General features: G+C 41.3%; 1 protein-coding gene across 2 annotated transcripts in view; it reads right to left on the reverse strand.

Annotated features, from left to right (window-relative positions):
- LOC106003338 (ubiquitin carboxyl-terminal hydrolase 12) overlaps positions 1-18,597 on the reverse strand; it is a 107,012-nt gene extending 88,415 nt beyond the window's left edge. Inside the window, exon 1 of one of the 2 annotated variants that reach the window (XM_045069697.1) lies at positions 18,180-18,597. In XM_045069697.1, the coding sequence (XP_044925632.1) occupies positions 18,180-18,227 (48 nt within the window). In that variant the 5' untranslated portion in view covers positions 18,228-18,597. The remainder of the gene's footprint in view (positions 1-18,179) is intronic. The other variant, XM_045069699.1, reaches the window with a different exon arrangement.
- Between the last annotated feature and the right edge of the window lie 787 nt (positions 18,598-19,384).

Raw genomic sequence — 19,384 nt, forward strand, 5'->3', positions numbered from 1 at the left:
AACATTAAACTACTTACGTCATTTTAATCACTAAACGCTTATTTGTTAGCTCTTCTCATGCATGCATACATTCTTGCCTCCTCTCCGAAGCCCTTTCCCCACCCTCATTGTCCTTCCTATCACCTTGGGAATCCCAGCAAGCTCCCCTCTCCACCACTCCCAGAAAGCCTCCAGATGGTCCAGACTCTGTTCACTCCCAACTCGGCCTGTCTTCCCTTTGAGCAACAAGTCTGAGGTCTGGGTCACTGTTTACCCTGCCATGTGTGAGTATGGTCTTCCCAACTAGACTGCAAGCCCCCTGAGAACAAAGACTGGTAAACAGGTAAACAGCCATGCATCCAATGTCCAGGACACAGCCTGACCATTCAGATTCAGACTCCAGAAATGGGCCTGATTGCCTCACCGCCGTTATGGAATGAATGGCACCCCACAATAAAAGCATCTGAAGTCCTAACCCCCAGGACCTCAGAATATGACCTTATTTGGATAGAGGGTCTTTACAGTGGTCATCAAGTTACGGGTCATTAGAGTGGGCCCGAATCCAACACCTGGTGTCATTATGAAAAGGGGAAACATGGACAGAGACAGACGTGCAGAGGAAAAGCAATGGGAGAGACAAGAGGGAAAACACCAAGTAAAGATGAAAGTGGGGGAGGGGAAGTCACCTGGGTGGCTCAGTAGGTTAAACATCTGCCCTCAACACAGGTCATGACCTCAGGGTCCTGGGATCAAGCCCCTTATCCAGCGCCCTGCTCAGCAGGGAGCCTGCTTCTCCCTCTCCCTCGGCTTGTGCTCTTTCAAATAAATCAGTAAAATCTTAGGGGGAAAAAAAAAAGATGAAGGCAGGATGGGTCTACACACCAAAGACTGCCAGCAAACACCAGAAGCTTCAAGAAAGGCAGAGCGGACTCTCTTGACAGCCCTCCAAAGGAACCAACTCTGCTGACTCCTTGATTTTGGACTTCTGACCTCCAGAACTGGGAGACAATACAGTTGTGATTTTTAAGCCACATTGATTTTGGTGTTTTGTTCAGGCAGCTCTGAGAAACTGTTACAGTTGGGGTTTAAGAAAATGAAAATGTGCAATAGTACTATATAAGGTCTAACATGGGAGACATTGAAAATAACGGAGAATAAAATGAGCACAGTTTTGACCTAGAAGGAAGAAACCAAATGACAAAGAAAAATAGCCATTATACATGGAAGTAAAAACTGCAAGCTGCAAATCTGCAGATTTTGTTGGGGGTGGGGAAGTGACACAAACACACAACATCATGTTTGTACGTGAACAGGTAACGTCCAACCATACAGACTCTCACAAGCAGTTAACTGTTGGGAAAGACTGCATCTCCTTCTCTTTGCAGAAGATGACTTTTTTTTAAATTCACACAGTTAGTACTTTGTAAAATAGTAAGTGGCTCTTTAACTTTTTAGAAACATAGAATTCAGACTATTGTTTCCAAGGTAATCACATGTCATATTCTTTAACAATATACACTGTTCAACCGGAATGATTTATTCACTTTTAAATTCCTCATTTCGACAGTTCAAAAGAATTCATTAGTTACTAATCTACAAAAGCATATTTAGCATCCCATTTCTAAAATTGACCTCATCATCATATTTCAGAGTCAGTATTAAATATACTTTGTTTGTAAAAATGACAGAAGGAAAATAAGGCAACATTTACCAACCACTCCACAGGCATACATATCTGGAGGTTTTACAAATGTTCCATCATTACATTTCATTTCTAAACTGTGCCACACCTATTCAGTCCAACCTTCTCCCTGTTAGAGTAGCATTTTAAGAGAGCCTTGTTAGCTTTGATTTCAACCAAAAATATACCCAAATATCCTTTCTTGAATAATTCATTCCAGATTTATCATCCATAAATTTACCTAAATCCAAACTCTTTTTCACCTTTATTTATAAGATCTCAATTTGTGAGGTTACTTAGCAATATCACCAGAAAGTAGCCACTCAATAAACGTTAGAAATCGACATCTAGTATACAGCAATAAAGCTTTTCTCAAGAAACAAGAGAATCTCAAATATACAACCTAACCTTACACCTAAAAGGAGAAAGAGAAAGAACGGCAAAAAAGCCTAAATCCAGCAAGAGAAGAGAAATAATGATTAGTGCAGAAATCAATGAAACAGAAATCAAAAGAATAGTAAGCCAGACCAACAAAACTAGGAACTGGCTCTTTGAAAGAATTAGTAAGATCAATAAACCCTTAGCTAGACTTATGAAAAGGAAAAGAAAAGGATCCAAATACATAAAATGGTAACTGAAAGAGGAGAGATCACAACCAACACCAAAGAAATACAAAAAATCCTAAGAATATATTATGAACAACTATATGTCAACAAATTAGGCAATCTGGAAAAAATGGATGTATTCCTAGAAACAAATAAACTACCAAAACTGAAATAGGAAGAGACAGAAAACTGGAACAGACGCATAATCAGAAATTGAAGCAGTTACCAAAAAAATCTCCCAACAAAGGATTCTAGGACCAGAGGGCTTCCCAGGAGAATTCTACCAAACATTTAAAAAGAATTAATACCTATTCTTCTGAAGCGATTTCAAAAAACAAAAACAGAAGGAAAATTTCCAAACTCACTCTATGAGGCCAGTATTACCTTGATCCCAAAACCAGACAAAGACCCCACTGAAAAGGAGAATTACAGACCAATATCCCTGATGAACATGGATGCAAAAAATTCTCACCAAGAAATCTAGATCTAAATTCTTTGTGAAAGCTGAAAATTACTGAAGTCACATTCAACTTTCCAAAGTCTGCTAAGATGATCGAAGTAATCACTAATAGAAAACGGCAGGAACATCACAACAAAGCTAGACTGTCAGGGCTGAAATGGTCCAGCTCCCAAAGTGACAGGAGAGAATTAAAGCAAGTAGCCTGGCACAGCAGGACCGTGGAGTACTGGGAAAGCCAGTGACCTCAGCACAAGCAGCCATGTAGTCTTTAAGGAACAAAAACAATAAAATTACAGACAGAACAAAACAGGTGACAGATATTACTTGTTAGTTTAAATGGGCAATCTAGCATGTCTTCAAACAAGATGACAATGTTGCCAATACACAAGGGGGTTACTAGGCTAAGGCTTGATTTTCACAGGAGTGAAAAAAAAATCAATCAGAAGGTAAGATTGCTTCCTTCAACTTTCTCTTTGTAAAGCTGAGAGTCAAAGTCCAGGCAGCTGCTTTACCAGGCATGGGAACATGTCAGGTCTTTACTGAACTGGGTTCCCTGTGAGGGATATGTAAACCTCTTCAAATTCAAAAAATGTGGTAAAAACAAATGAAACTAACTAGTAAACTAAAGAAACTAGTAAGAAAAAAAGAGTGAAAGGCCTTTTAAAGAAATATATACAAATAACAAGAATAATAAATTTGCATAGCAGAATCAAAGCACAGTATTTCTGGTTTTGTTTTTCATCAATTATATCTAGTTTTGAGCCTCTCACATTTCAAAACTGTTCAACTTTTGTTCACCTTTAAAGAAAGAATCCTGACTACCATTGGTCTGAGGCAATCAGAGCGTTATACTCTTAAGTCCATCAAATAATGAAAGATTAAACACTCCATTTCTATTCCTCACCTGTTCCTGGATGAACCAAAGCTTCATCATTCAAGGCTGTAAGCTGGAAACCTAAATATTATATCCTGTTTGGCAGAAACAAGAACACCCTTCTCCTACTCTTTGAAAAACACATTTTCCTCGTGCAAAGTTCAAAGAACCAATTGCTACCCCCAAGGTACCACTGTAATCATCCTGCAGGAGTATCTTCATAAAGCAAATTAAACACCAGGGAATCTGTCTGACATCAGCAAAAAACTGTGGAACAACATTCTAGGAAAAAAGATAGTAACTTCTTCAGTTATAATGCCTGAGATAATCACAGACAAATCAGAATAAATGTTTTTGCCTACAGAATCTCATATTACAAACATATTTATCATTCCAAAGAACAGATGGCTTTTATTTTAGTCTCTCCTTGCCCCTTCACTGCTTGCTTTATTTGTGCTGAGATGGGTTCTTTGTAAGATTCTACTTTAAAAGAATTACAAAAATTCTCTTGTCAAGGATCCCTGAAAAATCCAGGTGGACCAATACTGTAGAAATTAACATTTACTCTCCATAATTTTAGAACTTTAAAAAACTGCTACTAGAAGTGAATTACAGAAAGTTTGCTGATATCAGAAGTTAACTACACCCTCACAGCACAAATAATTCAGTGAATTGTATGCTAATAGAAGAGCCAAACCCACAGATAGCTTATCAGGAAAAAACAAAACAAAAACAAAAATCAAACAAATAAAACCTCTATTAACCATATATTTATGAATCATTAAAATGATCTTTAGAAGAAGAACAACAACCACCACCACTTAGAAATTTGCTTCATCAGTCACCTGAGCATCCTAAGACCAGGAACTTCAAAACACTCATTTTCAAACTCTGACATGACTACACTTTGTGAAAGCAAACTTGTGAGGCCTGTTGTAACTCTTGGACTATGGCACCTTAATGTGCCTTCCATCCTCTCCTTAGGAGGACAAGGAGTCCTATCAATAACGGTCATATACTGATTTTAGGTTTTTTTTTTTTTTTTTTTAAAGATTTTATTTATTTATTTGACAGAGAGAGATCACAAGTAGACAGAGAGGCAGGCAGAGAGAGAGAGGGAAGCAGGCTCCCTGCTGAACAGAGAGCCCAATGTGGGACTGAAAGACCGGCGGATTCCCTTACCCAAGAATCCAACACTGCCACTGGATGCAATCAGCAAGAGATTCTTTATTGTTACGCAGGCGCCTGCGGGTGGTCAGCGCGCGCCAGCGGGTGGTCAGCAGCTCCTGCTAGCTGAGCACACCCGGGCTGGGGTGGTGCCGGGTTTTTATAGACAGGTACAAACAAGTTTTGGGTGGGGCGCAACTGATTGGTTGACAGTTAGAACTTTTGAAAAAGGCATAGTTGGAGTTTGCTGATTGGCTTTGGGGACCCATGCCCGAAGAAGAGAGAGGCGGGAAGGGGGAACAAGCTGATTGGTTCTGAGGGCCCGCGCGGGAGGAGAGAGGCGGGAAAGGGGAACAAGAAGGGGGAAGGTAGGAATGCCATCATGGCGTCTTCTATTATTTCTATTAGCCAAGCAGTTACAGAAGGGCAAAAGAGCAATTAATAAGCAATTAATAACCTAATTTACGCCTAAAAGCCAGCGGTTCACAGAAAAGCAAACAAGCGGTTAGTTATCCTATCTATCTTCTAGGGGAGGGGTCTTTCATTCCCCCCTTTTTCTTTATCATGGATAGAATCTTCTATCCATTCGTCTTGTTCTTGCATGTCCTGCCCTTGCATTGAGCTAGTCCGGGGCTCTGTTTGTTTGAGGAGTTGGTATCGCTGTGTCAGTACCATAGTCTGAACAACAGACAGGCGATCTTTAATGAACTGTACTAACCTGTTTAAGACACAAGGACCAAAAGTTAGAATTAATAACAGAATGATGAGAGGGCCCGTTATAGATGACAACAAAGTAGTAAGCCAAGGCAATCTGTTGAACCAGTTTTCGCGGTGGAGAAGGGTGAAGAGGGGGTGCAAGGCATCAGCCCCTTCTCCATCCTCAGCCAGCCTCCTGCTCCTTCATCATTTCCCCCTGAACAATTTTGACTCTTAAATCTTTAAGGTGGTTGAAGGTGGAAGGTCTCATCTTCTGTAACTTCTTCCTGCTGAATAGGGGCGTAGAGCTGTCCCTACCTACTGGGGTCAATATTGATCAGTGGAGGAATGTATAGGGGAGTTACGAAAGGCGGAGGCAGCCGAATCCAGTGCTGACAGTGAAGAGGCGTCCTCTCACGCGACAAGGATCATCTGTCATGGTAAAGTCATTGCAGCAATGGAGTCTCGGCACCAAGTAGAGAAACATTGAACAAAGCAACATATTAAGGTTAATGAGGTGATAAAAATGAGAAGCCCGAGAAGGAGATTTGGCCATAGTCCTCCTTCAAACCAGGAACTTAACCAATCACTAAAAGAGAGAGAGAGAGACTTATCCCTAAGACAAATCTGGACCTGATGTGACATCATTACAGTCAGGGACTGTCCCATAGTGAACTTTGAGGCTCTTTTATGAGGGAGGCTGTTCTAGGTTTTGCTAAAGCATCTATTTGCAATTGCACCTCAACAGAGGTGGCCTCTAGGATAAATATGACAAAGGGGTGAAACCAATAAGAAGACCTTTGAGTGGTCCAGCCGTAACAATATCCTGATTACAGAGGATCACTGGCAAGTGAGAGAAAACTTGTCAAGAGATAAGGGGAGTCCCCCATGCATCATCCAATCCACTCATAAAGAAAGTGGGGTCATCCATTATCTCCACAAGTCCATAGTTAATCCTATGGAGTGTGGTATGGTGGCTTTTAGGCAATTTCATTATCCCAGCCACACATAAGGTGTTAGTTAAGTTATACAATTGTAGGGGAATCAATCCCATTTTCCAGTTGTTTAATCATGTGCTGTGGGGTCTGCTAATATCCCCACAAAATAATAAGATCGACTTCTCTGAAGTTTACCTCAAATTGTTTAGCTTAGGTAAACATTTAAATACAATCAAATCTAGATTTTAACATCCATAAAGGTGTGTTACTAAAACAATTTTTCTCTCTAAAATAACCCTCATTTACAAAGATAGCCAAATCAGGACTAATTCACTTGTGAAACAAGTCCAGTTTTAACAAACTTGGCCTAATTATTTACATAAGCTCAGCAAGAACAGTTGAGTGTGATCATATAGATCTTTTAGAATCTGCTTTGCTGGAACTTCTTATAAGGAATCTCTAGGTTGAACTTTTAGTAGCCTCTCTGGGCCAGAAGCCAAGCCCTGTACTTGCCATCAGGCATGCCTGCAATACCTGTCGATTTGGGCGAGTTCCTTTTCTGAGTCTCCGCACCTACCAAGGAGTGACATTCTTTACTCACCTGGGAACTCTGTAAGCAAGGTATCAGGCTAACAGTCCCAAGGGGCTTTATGGCTCCAGGTTTCATAAAGTCAACCTTAGTTCCTTAAAGCTGTCTGGTCATATCTGAGTCTTTTCAAATATGACATCCCAGTCAAAGCCTTGGTAAAATAACCCGTGTTTCCAATTCTTTCCTGTTACAAGGAGAACAGATTCTTATTGAACTTATGCAAATGACTGATTGCCATGGAAGAAAGAATACTTACTAAGACCTTTTGGTTTCAGAGGGTTCAGATAGAGAGAAAAGGTGAATGCTTTGAGCACTTTTACAAATGAGCACTTTTACATCTCTGTAAGTTACAGATGAGTAGGAGGGAGTATCCCTAGTCTATAAGAGCAAACAGTAGAGAGAACCAGCAATGTTTAAAGTAAGACAAAACATTAAGAGACACAACACTGTAATCTTTTAGTCCAATTTAGTCCCATGTTACTAATTCTGGTGAATGCGGCTTTAGTCAGTTTTGGAAATTCTTACCCATTTCAGTTTTAGGATTTTCAAGCATATCAAATATCTGTATTTGTCCTGAAAGTCCTTTATAGGAATCTACTTGAAGATAATTTTGCAAGAGAATTAAAACAATTATAAATGACAAAAATTCAGAATGGATATAGTTAGAGTTGATGAGGAGAGTTTACAATTTAGCTGCAAGGAAATCAGGTTACAATTTCCGTGACACATAACATTCCCATAATTACAATATCAAGCGGTGATCTCTCAAAACGTTAAAACTTTAGGAAGTGCGTAGAATCTCTAGAATAGTTATAGCATTTTCCCAAATGTAACCCAAGGTTTATCATTGGTTCAGTAGTACTTCATGAGCAACTTCACATACCAAGGAAAAGCTGGAGTTAAAGAGATTTACAATTTAAATCCTGTCAACATTTGCTAAAATTTTAGAAAGTTTTAAAGCACATGCCTAAATATAATTAGGGATGTTAAACACCTGATAAAACAAAACATAGAAACTGGTTTTTCTGGGCAGGAAAAGAGAAAACCATTTACATTTTCTTAACAGCAGATCAATTGATCTAAGAAAACATTGTCCTTTTGAACAGAGACAATTTCAGTCTTGTACCAATGTACCTTTAAAAGCGGTTAGTTATCCTATCTATCTTCTAGGGGAGGGGTCTTTCAGGACTCCATCCCAGGACCCTGAGATCATGACCTGAGCCAAAGGCAGCGGCTTAACCCACTGAGCCACCCAGGTGCCCCATTAGGTTCTATTTTATAGCACAAAGGATGTCTACATGAATTGTCTCATTTCATATGCATCCCCTCATGTGATCTAATGAGAATGACTATTCCATTTCAAAGCTGAAATCCAAGTACCAATAATTAATGAAGTGGGACTCAAAGGTACTCCCCCACACACAGAAAACATGGAAGTCAAGAGACAAAAACTCCAAATTCTTCTCTAAGAAGAAAAACAATTTTGTTCCAACCATGAAAGCTTCAACATAGTGGTTTATAGATATCATTATGGATTTGGGGGTCAAGAAATTCAGACCTCATCCCTAGTGAATGTGAGAACAACCTAAAACCTGTTTCTCCAATCTGTGAAAACGGGGTTATCATTTGAGCTTTCCTAGCCCTAAATGGGTCTTCAAGGCAACAGTTATGAGAAAAGATAAAGAGGACGAAATAACTTTGAAATGATTTTGAAATATCTCAAAATCAATCTATACAGTTGGTTTTCTTAGGTATAATAACATGAATATATGGTTATATATGTTGTCTTTTTGTTTTAGGCAGGTTTCTTTTAGCAACATCTTGGTTTTTATGTAATTTGATAGTCCTTTCACTATAATACAGATAAATTTAATCCATTTAGGTTCACTGTAATTAATGAACTAGCTCTGGATTTTCTGTTGATCTTTTTTTTTTTTAATTTTGCTTCTTGATTTTTCTGTTTTTCTGCTCTCAGAGTCTGAGTGATACAGTTTAATTTCCTGTTGGTTTGGACGCAAGAAAATTCATCTCTAGGGTGGGTGTGTATTTATTTATCCTTCATTTTTAACATGCCTATGTAACTTTAAAATTTCTAATGCTGGGGTTTTTCGGAGGAGCAAACCTTTACCAGGTTTTAACCACCCACTGAATAGTGGTGATTATACCCAATCTTGTTACCGTCATCTTTAAAAAAATAATACAAGTAACTTTTAACAATCCATGCAATGTACTGACATTTTTATCAATTCCATTGTTTCATTATCCCAACAACTTTCCTCTGAACTTTATTTTCTCAGGCTAAATACATATTTTAATGATATTTTAATAAGAGTCAATGATTGGTAAACTCTCTTGGTACTTCTGCATCTGCCCCTTCCTCCTCTCCAGCCTAAAATTCTCCCAGGACTCTTTCCATGCCAAACTGAACTACAGACTCTAAAAATAGCACATTATTCCATGACTCTATACCTTTGCTCACATCTGGAATCCTACCCCTCCTTGTGTACACAATAAATGACTTCATTTCACAAAGTTCAAATCTCTTCTGTGAAGCCTTTTTCCTGAAAGTCCTCTTCTCTCTTGAGAGTAGTAACTGTAGAGCCCCCAAAAATAAACAGATAAGAGTATTCTCAACTGGATGAGACTAGTCAATGGATCTGGTCAATCCAAATGCCTCTCGGCTGCCTAGAGGCCAGGAGGATTACTTTCTCAGCACAACCAGAACCCATTCAGGACACACTAAATGGGAAGCTTTGTAAAGACCAGGGCTTACCATTGTCACCTTTGTAGTCTCAGTACCGCGCCCCCCAAAACTAACTTAATGTAATTCTCCAATAATACTTCCTTAAAGTACTTACTGAAGAAAAAACACTCTCTACCAAAAAACAAAAAAAACAAAAAAACAAAGTATGTCACTATTGGCTAATAAATTCTCCCCATCCCCCGATGAAAAACACTATCAGGCAGAAGACTTATTAGGTCACTAAAACACCAAAATAAAATCAAAGGCAACAGTCAATAACTCAGCTAAAAGATTCTGTGATTTAAACCAGTATTCACAAGTAGGAAATGCATGGATGATTCCTGCACCTATGAAGCATTTCAATAAGAACATCTGTCAGCTATCACTGAAATAAACATCCACTTCTTGTTTTAAGTTGGAAATAAATTTTTACTGGCATGCAGCCTTAGACAAGTGGATTACTACAGATGGGGAGTCTAGGCAAGCTTATACACTCTGTAGACACTCCACAATTTCTAGAAAAAGTTAATGATCTTTCTTAAAAAGAAGCAACAGAAAAGCATAAGGCAGTGAACACAGCGGATATGCAAAGTCTCAGCACCTCACACAATTATGTTTCCTATTAAATATCTTGGACTTGACACTATCACAAAATTCTTCTCAACTGGGAACTTTGTGAAAGTGAAGACTAATAGTTTTCTTCCAAAACAAATTATGTCTATAAACTGTGTCCTTCATCTCCTTCTAATACAAATTCTAACCATAAGATTTTAAATGATCAAACTCTAATTCCAGGTATTCACACTAACACTGTCTCTCTGGTTGCGAGTTTTCAATGCAGCAACTCATACATAACTGTTCCTAACAACTAACATTTACCCTTTTCTTACAACACTTTAAAGCACTTTACAGATATTTAACCCTTTTCCAGCCCATGAGACAAGGAGAGAATAATGGGTTTTCAACAAGTTATGAAAGCAGACTGGGTAACTACACGGCAGGCCAACGAGAGATGTTATTGCAGGAAAGGACAGAGGCAGGAACAATAGGAAAATACAAAAGGAAATAAGGCCTGAAGCTGACTTGGATACACACAAGTCGTTCTAACAGTGACAAAAAGTTGGGGTGCCTTTTTTTTTAGTATAAAAAATAAGGCAAGATTTTTCGTCTAAAAGTAGTATTCCCAACTTACCTAAACTTCTCAAAAATGTTCGAGAATGTCACAAATTAAACCATATCTATTCCCAGACAAAAAGAATAAAATCTTTCTACAAACTATTTAAAACAGAGAAAGATCATTTCCATTCTTAGTTTACAAATTCATAATCTAATCCACTTCGAAATAAATCTGTGTTTTCAGAGGCATATATTATTAATGAGCGGTTTCCTGTGCTGAAAATAAACTGCAGTAATTGCATTTCATGAAACAAATTTTTCAATTTTGCTTACTAATATTTGTTGAGCTAACATGAATCAGTAGTAGCGTCAAAGAGTCCTTTCCACACTGAGGGCACAAATCACTTTATAGGGGTAATAAAGAACCACCACCATTACAAAGTGATTGCTATGAACCCAAGTATCATTTACTCCCATTTTACAGATAAGAAAACCACAGCACAGAAAATTAAGTTGTCCAAGATTGCACTCACACCTAAGGAAACAAATGTAGACTCTCAAAAAGGGCACCAATTCAAAATTGGTTTTAATGGTACTGGAAGAGAAAAAATGTTCAAGCATGAGTAAATAGTTACATAGTAATAGCCTGTTAATGAATAAAATGGAGGTATCCCTAACCTCCACAAAATGCTTTTAAAGGAAGAAATATATATTAACTTTGGACTGTAATTTTCCATGCACAAAACTGGGGAACTAGACATAATTCACATTTAACTGTATCTAATTCCATGCTCCTTATATAATCTAAAACATGACTGAATACAACCTACTAAATGGGAGAAATATTTGCAAATCATGTATCTGGTTAAGGGACTAATATCCAAGATACATAAAGAACTCACTCAAACAGCTCAATAGCAAAAAAAAAAAAAAAAAAAAAAAAAAAAAAAAAAAAATCTGACTTTTTTAAATGGGCAAAAGATCTGAACATTTTTCCAGCTAGCCAAAAGGTATATGAAAAGATACACATCATCAATCCTCAAAGAAATGCAAATCAAAACCACAATGAGGTCCAACCTCATATCAATTAGACTGTATGACCAAAAAAAAAAAAAAAAAGTATTGTTGAGGATATGAAAAAAATGGAATCTTTATTGGTGGGAATGCACTTCTGGTGGGAATGTAAGCTGGCATAACCACTTTGGTAAACAGTATGGACGTTCCTCAAAAAAATTAAAAATAGAACTACCATAACACTGCAATTATCTGAAGAGAATGAAAACACTAACTTGAAGAGGTATCTGCACCCTTGTGTTCACTGCAGCATTATTTACAATAGCCAAGACACAGAAGAAACCAAGTGTCTATCAATGGATGCATTGATAAAAGAAATTATTGTACATACACAGAGTGGAATAATACTCAGCCAGAAAAAAGAATGAAATCTTGCTATATGCAACACCATGGATGGACCTAGAGAGCATTATGCTACGTGATGTAAATCAGACAGAGAAAGGCAAATACCTATGAGCACTCATATGTGGGAATCTTAAACAAACAAACAAACAAACAAAAAACCCACCAAACTCACAGATACAGAGAACAGTTTGATGGCTGCAGAGGTACAAGGGGTGAAGGTAGTCAAAAAGTAAGAAGAAAAAAATTAATAGATAAAACATGACTAGAGGTTCCAAAATACTGATGATATCGGTAATAATTTATAAACTCTGAAGGAATCAAAGTATTCGGTTTTAGATCTGGAAGGAAACAAACGTACAAATGTATCTAAAATTTATCTTCTGGGTTAACTGCTCTTTTTACTATGCCATGCTGTAGGATACATAATAAAATATTAAACATTAAGTTTCTGGGATTAAGTTACTAAAAGAAAATCTAAATTGGATTTTAGGTTAGACTATCTGATTTAAATCAGACCATCTAAATCTGGAAAAATGAAGGTTTCTGTTAAGGATTAATGCTACTAAGTGAACTAGTGCTTAAATAATCTTTCCTGAGACAGCAGAAGTTTCAGGAGAACTAGAATAAAAATTATTTCAAAGGCAGGAAGGAAGAAACTTCCAAGTAACAAAATGGAGGTTTTCCATCTCTGGGGGACCTGGTCAAAAGCTGGGAATCAAATAAAACTAGATGTGTTGTGATCAAGCCTGGCTAAAACTAGCCACATGGATCATGATAGGGTAAATAATTAAACTGCTCTGAGATTATAAAGATTAGCTAGAAGCAGAAGGTAAGCAAAACCACATGATATAATATAAATCCAGTCCTCAGACACATTCCACACACTTGAATATGGTGTTTAAAACTATACTTTTTAAACATATTAAAAGTTTCAAATCCCAATGGTCTTATCTTTGTGATAACTATTAAGTACCTAAGATTAGAATAAACCCATCATCATTTACAAAATTCCATTTCTACTAATTATATACAACGTCGTAGCCTATCGCCATACCTTTGTGCATTAACAAACTTGCCATATTATCATTTTAAACATTAAACTCTCCATGCTTATCCTGCAATTGTACAAAATTTAAAAGCCAGCAAGACAATCATTCATGGGGAAAACTGAAATGGAAAATTTTATCTATAAGGCTGATTAAGTTTTTTGTTTTTTAAAGATTTTATTTATTTATTTGAGAAAGAGACGGTGAGAGAGAGCATGAGAGGCGAGAAGGTTAGAGGGAGGCAGACACTCGGTGGAGCTGGGAGCCTGATGCAAGACTCGATCCTGGGACTCCAGGATCGTGACCTGAGCCAAAGGCAGTCGCCCAACTGACTAAGTCACCCAGTAGCCCAAGCTTTTTTTTTTTTTTAAGACAAAATATGCTCTGGGAGGTAACGCAGTTATTTTCTTTTTGAGTAAGAGTTTTCAAATGCTTTTTATAAAATATTTGCCAAATTTTCTCTAATGAGAACACATCATTTTAATAACCAAAAGGTATTGTAGCCAAAATCAGATTAGCAAGCTTAAATAAACCTTTTATAACACTTATTCTAAATGATCTCTCCACTAAGCCTCCTCAAACACATGCTCAAACATTCCTTATCAGTACTTAACCATTTACATGAGGGGGAAAAAAATCCTTCTTTTTGAAATTTTCCTGTCTAAAATTAATGCTTATAGTAAAAACAGCAAAAATGAGTAAAATAATGGCAACTCACTTTGAATGTTCCTACTATAGAAGTACTATTCTACTAATAAAATATAAATAAAAATTATTTTACTAATAAAAGAATTACATCTATCCTATTTCCTGAGAAGGAACAAAGCATTTTATTATTTAATACAATATTCGGACTACATGAAGAGGAGAGCAGCCACACACACACTCACACCCCCAACCCCCGACCCCCTGGGAGGGGGTTTGACAATCAACAGGGCAGAGGCTTAACTCTTAACTCTTACTGAGTGACCCCAGTGAGACTCAAAACAATGAGAAAAGACAAATAGCCACCTTCACCTGTGACTTTGCTTCAATAAGGAGTTTAAAGGTCACCGCGTGTAGGATGCTGTTTTAGGGACAAGCTTTTAAGAAGTAAACCTGTCGGACCCGCACAAACTTGGGGCCTTGGCCTCCCACGTTCTGATGGCTCTACTTCCCCGTGCTGTGACTGGGAGTGGGCAAGCAGCCAGGCCAGTGCCATCCCAGGATCTACCACCGTCGACCCTTAACAACTTCTCCTTTACCCAATCCCCCTCCTCAACAATCTCTTTCCAAACATGACTTCTCCAACCCACGCAGGAAGGGACGTGATGATCCCAGCTGGTGGCGCTGATGCCTTCGAGGAACAGCGCAAGACCCATGTATTTATTACCACCTTCCAGTCCCAGGCCACCCAAAACTGCTCTGCAGCTTTGGTTTCCAAACCTAGGCCTCTCTTACATGTATCTGGCTACTTTTCCCATCATTTCATACTTATTAAGGAGACTATTTAATATCAGGTAACTACTGTGTGAAATCGAAGCTACTTCAGAGGCAAAACAAACACCACCATGTGACACTGAAAATATATTATTTCGTGGACAAAAAACAAAAAACATTTCTAGTCGTAGCTTTCCAAGTTTATTCACTCCCATCAACAAAGAATCGCTCATTTGGGTCAGGCTACAACACTAACTTCAGAAAAACTGATTTTTCCCATATTAGCAGAACAACAGTGACCTAGAATAAGACATATCTGAAGAGATTTGTTCTTAACAGTTACTCGATCCAGTCAAGGTATTGCCAATCTGCCCAGATACCTTAAGCTGACAAGTGAAAAAAAAAAAAATCAGGTAAACTTCACTATTTTTTTTAAGATTTTTATTTATTTATTTTACAGAGAGAGAGAGATCACAAGTGGGCAGAGGAGGAGGGGAAAGCAGGCTCCTTGCTGAGCAGAGAGCCCCACGCAGAGCTCCAGCCCAGAACCCTGAGATCATGACAAAAGCCAAAGGCAGAGGCTTTAACCCACTGAGCCACCCAGGCGCCCCTACACTTTACTATTTCTAAAATAAAATTCCAATCCATATTTTCACAGATGTTGACCCTCTGAGTAGAAGCATCATTCTTCTTAGGTCCAACACCACCTCCTCTTTACCACCAACACACACACCCCCACCACTCCCCCAACCTCATCCTGCTAAACAAACTCACTTCCCCCAAACTCAGGTAGGAGAAATGGAGGCCTCTGGGAAACTGTTCTCTAGCTTGCAGAAGTTAGTGACCCACCAAACTGCAGAAATAAACAATAGTCCTTCCCCTTAAGGTCTTCAGTCTAATAAGGAGACAAGAGAAAAATTCACAACACAGCAAGTGTAATAAATGCTACTGAGGTTACCAAAACTCCAAGAACTTATGAGGGTGATAGAGGTGGGGACAGACAGGAGTAGGATTATCTAAGTAAAGCTATCAGCTTGAGAGATGGGGAAGAACTCACCAGACTAGAAGCAAAGGCGGAGTGTTCAAAGCCTACACAAAGAGCATCTACAAAGGCACAAAGGTAAATAAATACCTTTACTTTTCTTGACCGTCAATTTTCTAAGATGGGTTGCAGTCTTCTTTAAAGAGTAAGATTACAGATTACTTTGAGACATTCAGCATTATTTTGAGAGTACATCAGAATTCATTCAAATATGAACTACAGACACACCCAATTCTTTTTTTTTTTTAAGATTTTTTTATTTATTTATTTGACAGGCAGAGATCACAAGTAGGCAGAGAGGCAGGCAGAGAAAGAGAGGTGGAAGCAGGCTCCCCACTGAGCAGAGAGCCCGATCCCATCGGGGCTCCATCGATCCCAGCACCCTGGGATCATGACCTGAGCTGAAGGCAGAGCCTTAACCCACTGAGCCACCCAGGCGCCCCGTGACACACCCAATTCTAACACTAGTTTTGGAACTATCTTATTTGACCAGGCACTGACATTTCCATATTCACCAACAATACACACACACCTCATGCAACCAATCAACACACTTGAGTGAAAGCCCTAGAAAGAGCTTGAGTCTGACATTCTTCAATCAGAATCGTTTACTCGGCGATTGACTTGGCAAATCTCTCCCCATCTTCCTAATCTAATCAGAGCATATATATTTAATATATCTACCTGAATACTGTTTGTGTCCCTCAACTAGATCATATACACCATGAGCACGGACTGCCCTGATCACTACTGTTTCCTCACTGGCTGAGGCCAGTCTCTCTTCTTTAGCAAGTGATAAACGAGTGAATGGTGAGTAGAGAGTAACAAAACATCACTCACTCCCTAAGCAATAGACTTTGACAATGAACTATGACCAGATAATCCGTGTAGCTCAGCAATCTGGCAAGATTATTACTTTCAAAGAATTATCACATTCCTTCTGAAACAGAATACGATCATAATTGGCATATCTAAAAATAATTAATCCACATGATCCTGGGGAATCGTTGTTAATATAGTCCCTTTAATATCAATGATTTCCTAAAATGTAAATTGTGAAAAAGAACAAACATTCATTTGGGGAAATGGATTCTTCAGTGATTCACTCTTCAACATGATTTAATACTGTAGATTTTAATTCCACCTGACTTCAGCCATTTTTTTGTACTGTTCCTCAGCGTGCAGTATGGAATCTGCCTCTAAAGCACCTTTCCAATCTGATTCATCACTCCTTAAAGAAAGCCATATAAAATGTACTACCCTTAAATCGAAGATTGCTGGGGATCTCCTTGTGCAATCCGACGCACAAAAAGGGCCAGTAAGAGCAGAAGGAAAGATTTCAGATGTCTTTAATAACATAATCGGTAGGCCCACACTGCAAAGAATAACTTTTTTTCTGTGAGGGTTCACAATTAAGATCCCTCGTTGTAAGCTCCGAAGTACCTAATGAAACCAATTTGCCCCATCGTGTGGAAAAACTGGGGCCCTTCTGGCCAATCACGAAAACACCAAGATTTAAACGCACCCACGTTTTGCTGTAATTAATTCGGGACTTTGCAACAGGCAGAAGCACTTTTCCGTCAGTCTATTTAAATGCCCCAACGAAACGCGAACCACCCTCACGATCCGTCCCCGTACAGAGAAGTACTTCCAGCCACACACAGATGCGTCTGATGTATTCAAGTAAACAATCGACCGGGAAGCTTAAGCGGTTTTCAAGATTAACGCGGATTCGCAAAGCCGAGACTGCTGCATGGACACATGGCTGGAAAACGGAGAGCTCGTTGCTCAGGAAGAGCCGAAAATGGGAAAATTTTTCAACAGCACTTATTTAAAGTTTCCACCTTCACACACACACCCCCTTCCCCTAAGCACCGGGTGGGGGCCTCGGCGTCGCCAAAGGCGCGCGGAGGATATCTGCGTCTGACTTCCGTCCTCTCCCGGCAGGAATGAGACCCTGCCTTCCTGCCGGCGGACCCCCCACCCCCGCCCAGGGCCGCCTCCCCGCTCGGCGCACCGCCGGACGGAAATGGAGAGGCGCTGCCCCGCGTCCTTCCACCTCCGACCCCAGCCGGGGGCCGTGCGCCCACAGCTCGGGGTGCGCCTCGCCGCTCCGCCCCGGCGCCGCGGGAAGACTCGGACAGTCGAGCCCGCGGGCGCTGGCGATCGGTGCCCGCGCCCCGCCGCGTCTGCCACGGTCGCCCCCGCGCCGCCCGGGCTCGCCGGGTACCTCACCGCGCTCCCCGCCCGCCGCCGTCCAGCCGCCCCCGCCTGGGCCGCGGGGGCCCCCACGCTAGGCCCCGCGGGCCGCCCGTGTAAGGGGCGCGGACAAGGGCCGAGCAGCCGCCGCCCGCCCGCCCGCGGGGGTCCCGGGGCCGCCCCCGCCGCCCTCCCGCCGCACCTACCATGGTACAGATGGAGGCGAATTTGGAGACTGTCATTAGGATTTCCATCCGCCCAACGCCATCTTCCACCCAATCACAGCGGCGGCAGCGGGCGGGGGAGGAGAGGAGCCGGGCCGCCCGCTCGCACCGCAGCCCGCGGGCGGACCCCGAGCCGCCACGGACCCACGCACCGAGCCTGCTCTGCCGCCGCTGCCGTCGTCGCCGCCGGCGCTCCGGCACTCCCCGCCTCGGGCCCCAGTCCCCGCCTGCAGCTCGCCCGCCCGCCCCCGGCTCCTCCCCGGCGCAGGGCGCAGCCGCTGCCTCGGGGCCCGCGCCTGCCCGCGAAGCCGCCCGCCCGTACACCCCGCCCTGCGCGCTGGGGAGCGGGCTCCGCCGAGGCCCTAATGCCCGGCCTGCCCGGCAGCTGCTTGGCCCAGCGGCGCGCCCCGCCCACCCGCCGCGCGCCCAGACCTCCCCGCGCGGCCCCGCCCACTCCTCCGCGCGCGGCTCTACGGCCCCGGAGCGCGCGAGCGGGGGAACTCAGGCGCGGCCCCACCCCGCGCTCGGCCGGACCCCGCCTCCCGCCCGCGTCCCTCGCGGTCCTAGAGCCCGAGCGCCACCAGAGCCTTGGCTGCGGGGAGAGCGGGGTGGGGGGTGAGGGGGGACAGGGAACGCTGGAGAAGGGGGGGGCGGGGCTCGTCCTTTTGCTGCATGGGCTGGGGCAACTTGGGTAAGTCCGGGAGAGGACTGACCCGCAGCCTCCGCTAAGGGTGAGGGGACAGCTGGTCCCCACTCCCCAGAAAGAAAACGGAGGTGATCTGGGTAATTCTGGGCAGAGTGGGAGGAAACCTTCGTAGAGTTGAAATAACCCGGGTAATCCAACATCCCAAGCACTTAACAAAAATGTCAGGTGGTCTATCTCTTTGACATACAGTGGGTGAATCACCTGGGTCAAAACACCATAACTTAACAAAAGATAATTAAAAATGATATATATTTAGCTCCTTGAATTAGGAAGAAAGACAAGTAATGGGGAAAGGGGGCCAAGCTGCCTTCCCGCCTCCCTGCTGGCCATAAATTTAGAATATGTTTATAAATATAGTATCTAAATATATTTGTTCTGAAAGTTGAGTTGCAAAAGGGAAAATCTCAGCCCAACACTGATGATGATGTTACCATAGACAAAAAGTCTCCTGAGTGAAAAAAAAAATGTCCTGTGAGAAATA

The sequence above is a fragment of the Mustela putorius genome, unplaced genomic scaffold (genome assembly GCF_011764305.1).
Source record: "Mustela putorius furo isolate JIRA1106 unplaced genomic scaffold, ASM1176430v1.1 tig00003942_pilon_pilon_pilon, whole genome shotgun sequence".
In the NCBI taxonomy this organism is placed as follows: domain Eukaryota; kingdom Metazoa; phylum Chordata; class Mammalia; order Carnivora; family Mustelidae; genus Mustela; species Mustela putorius.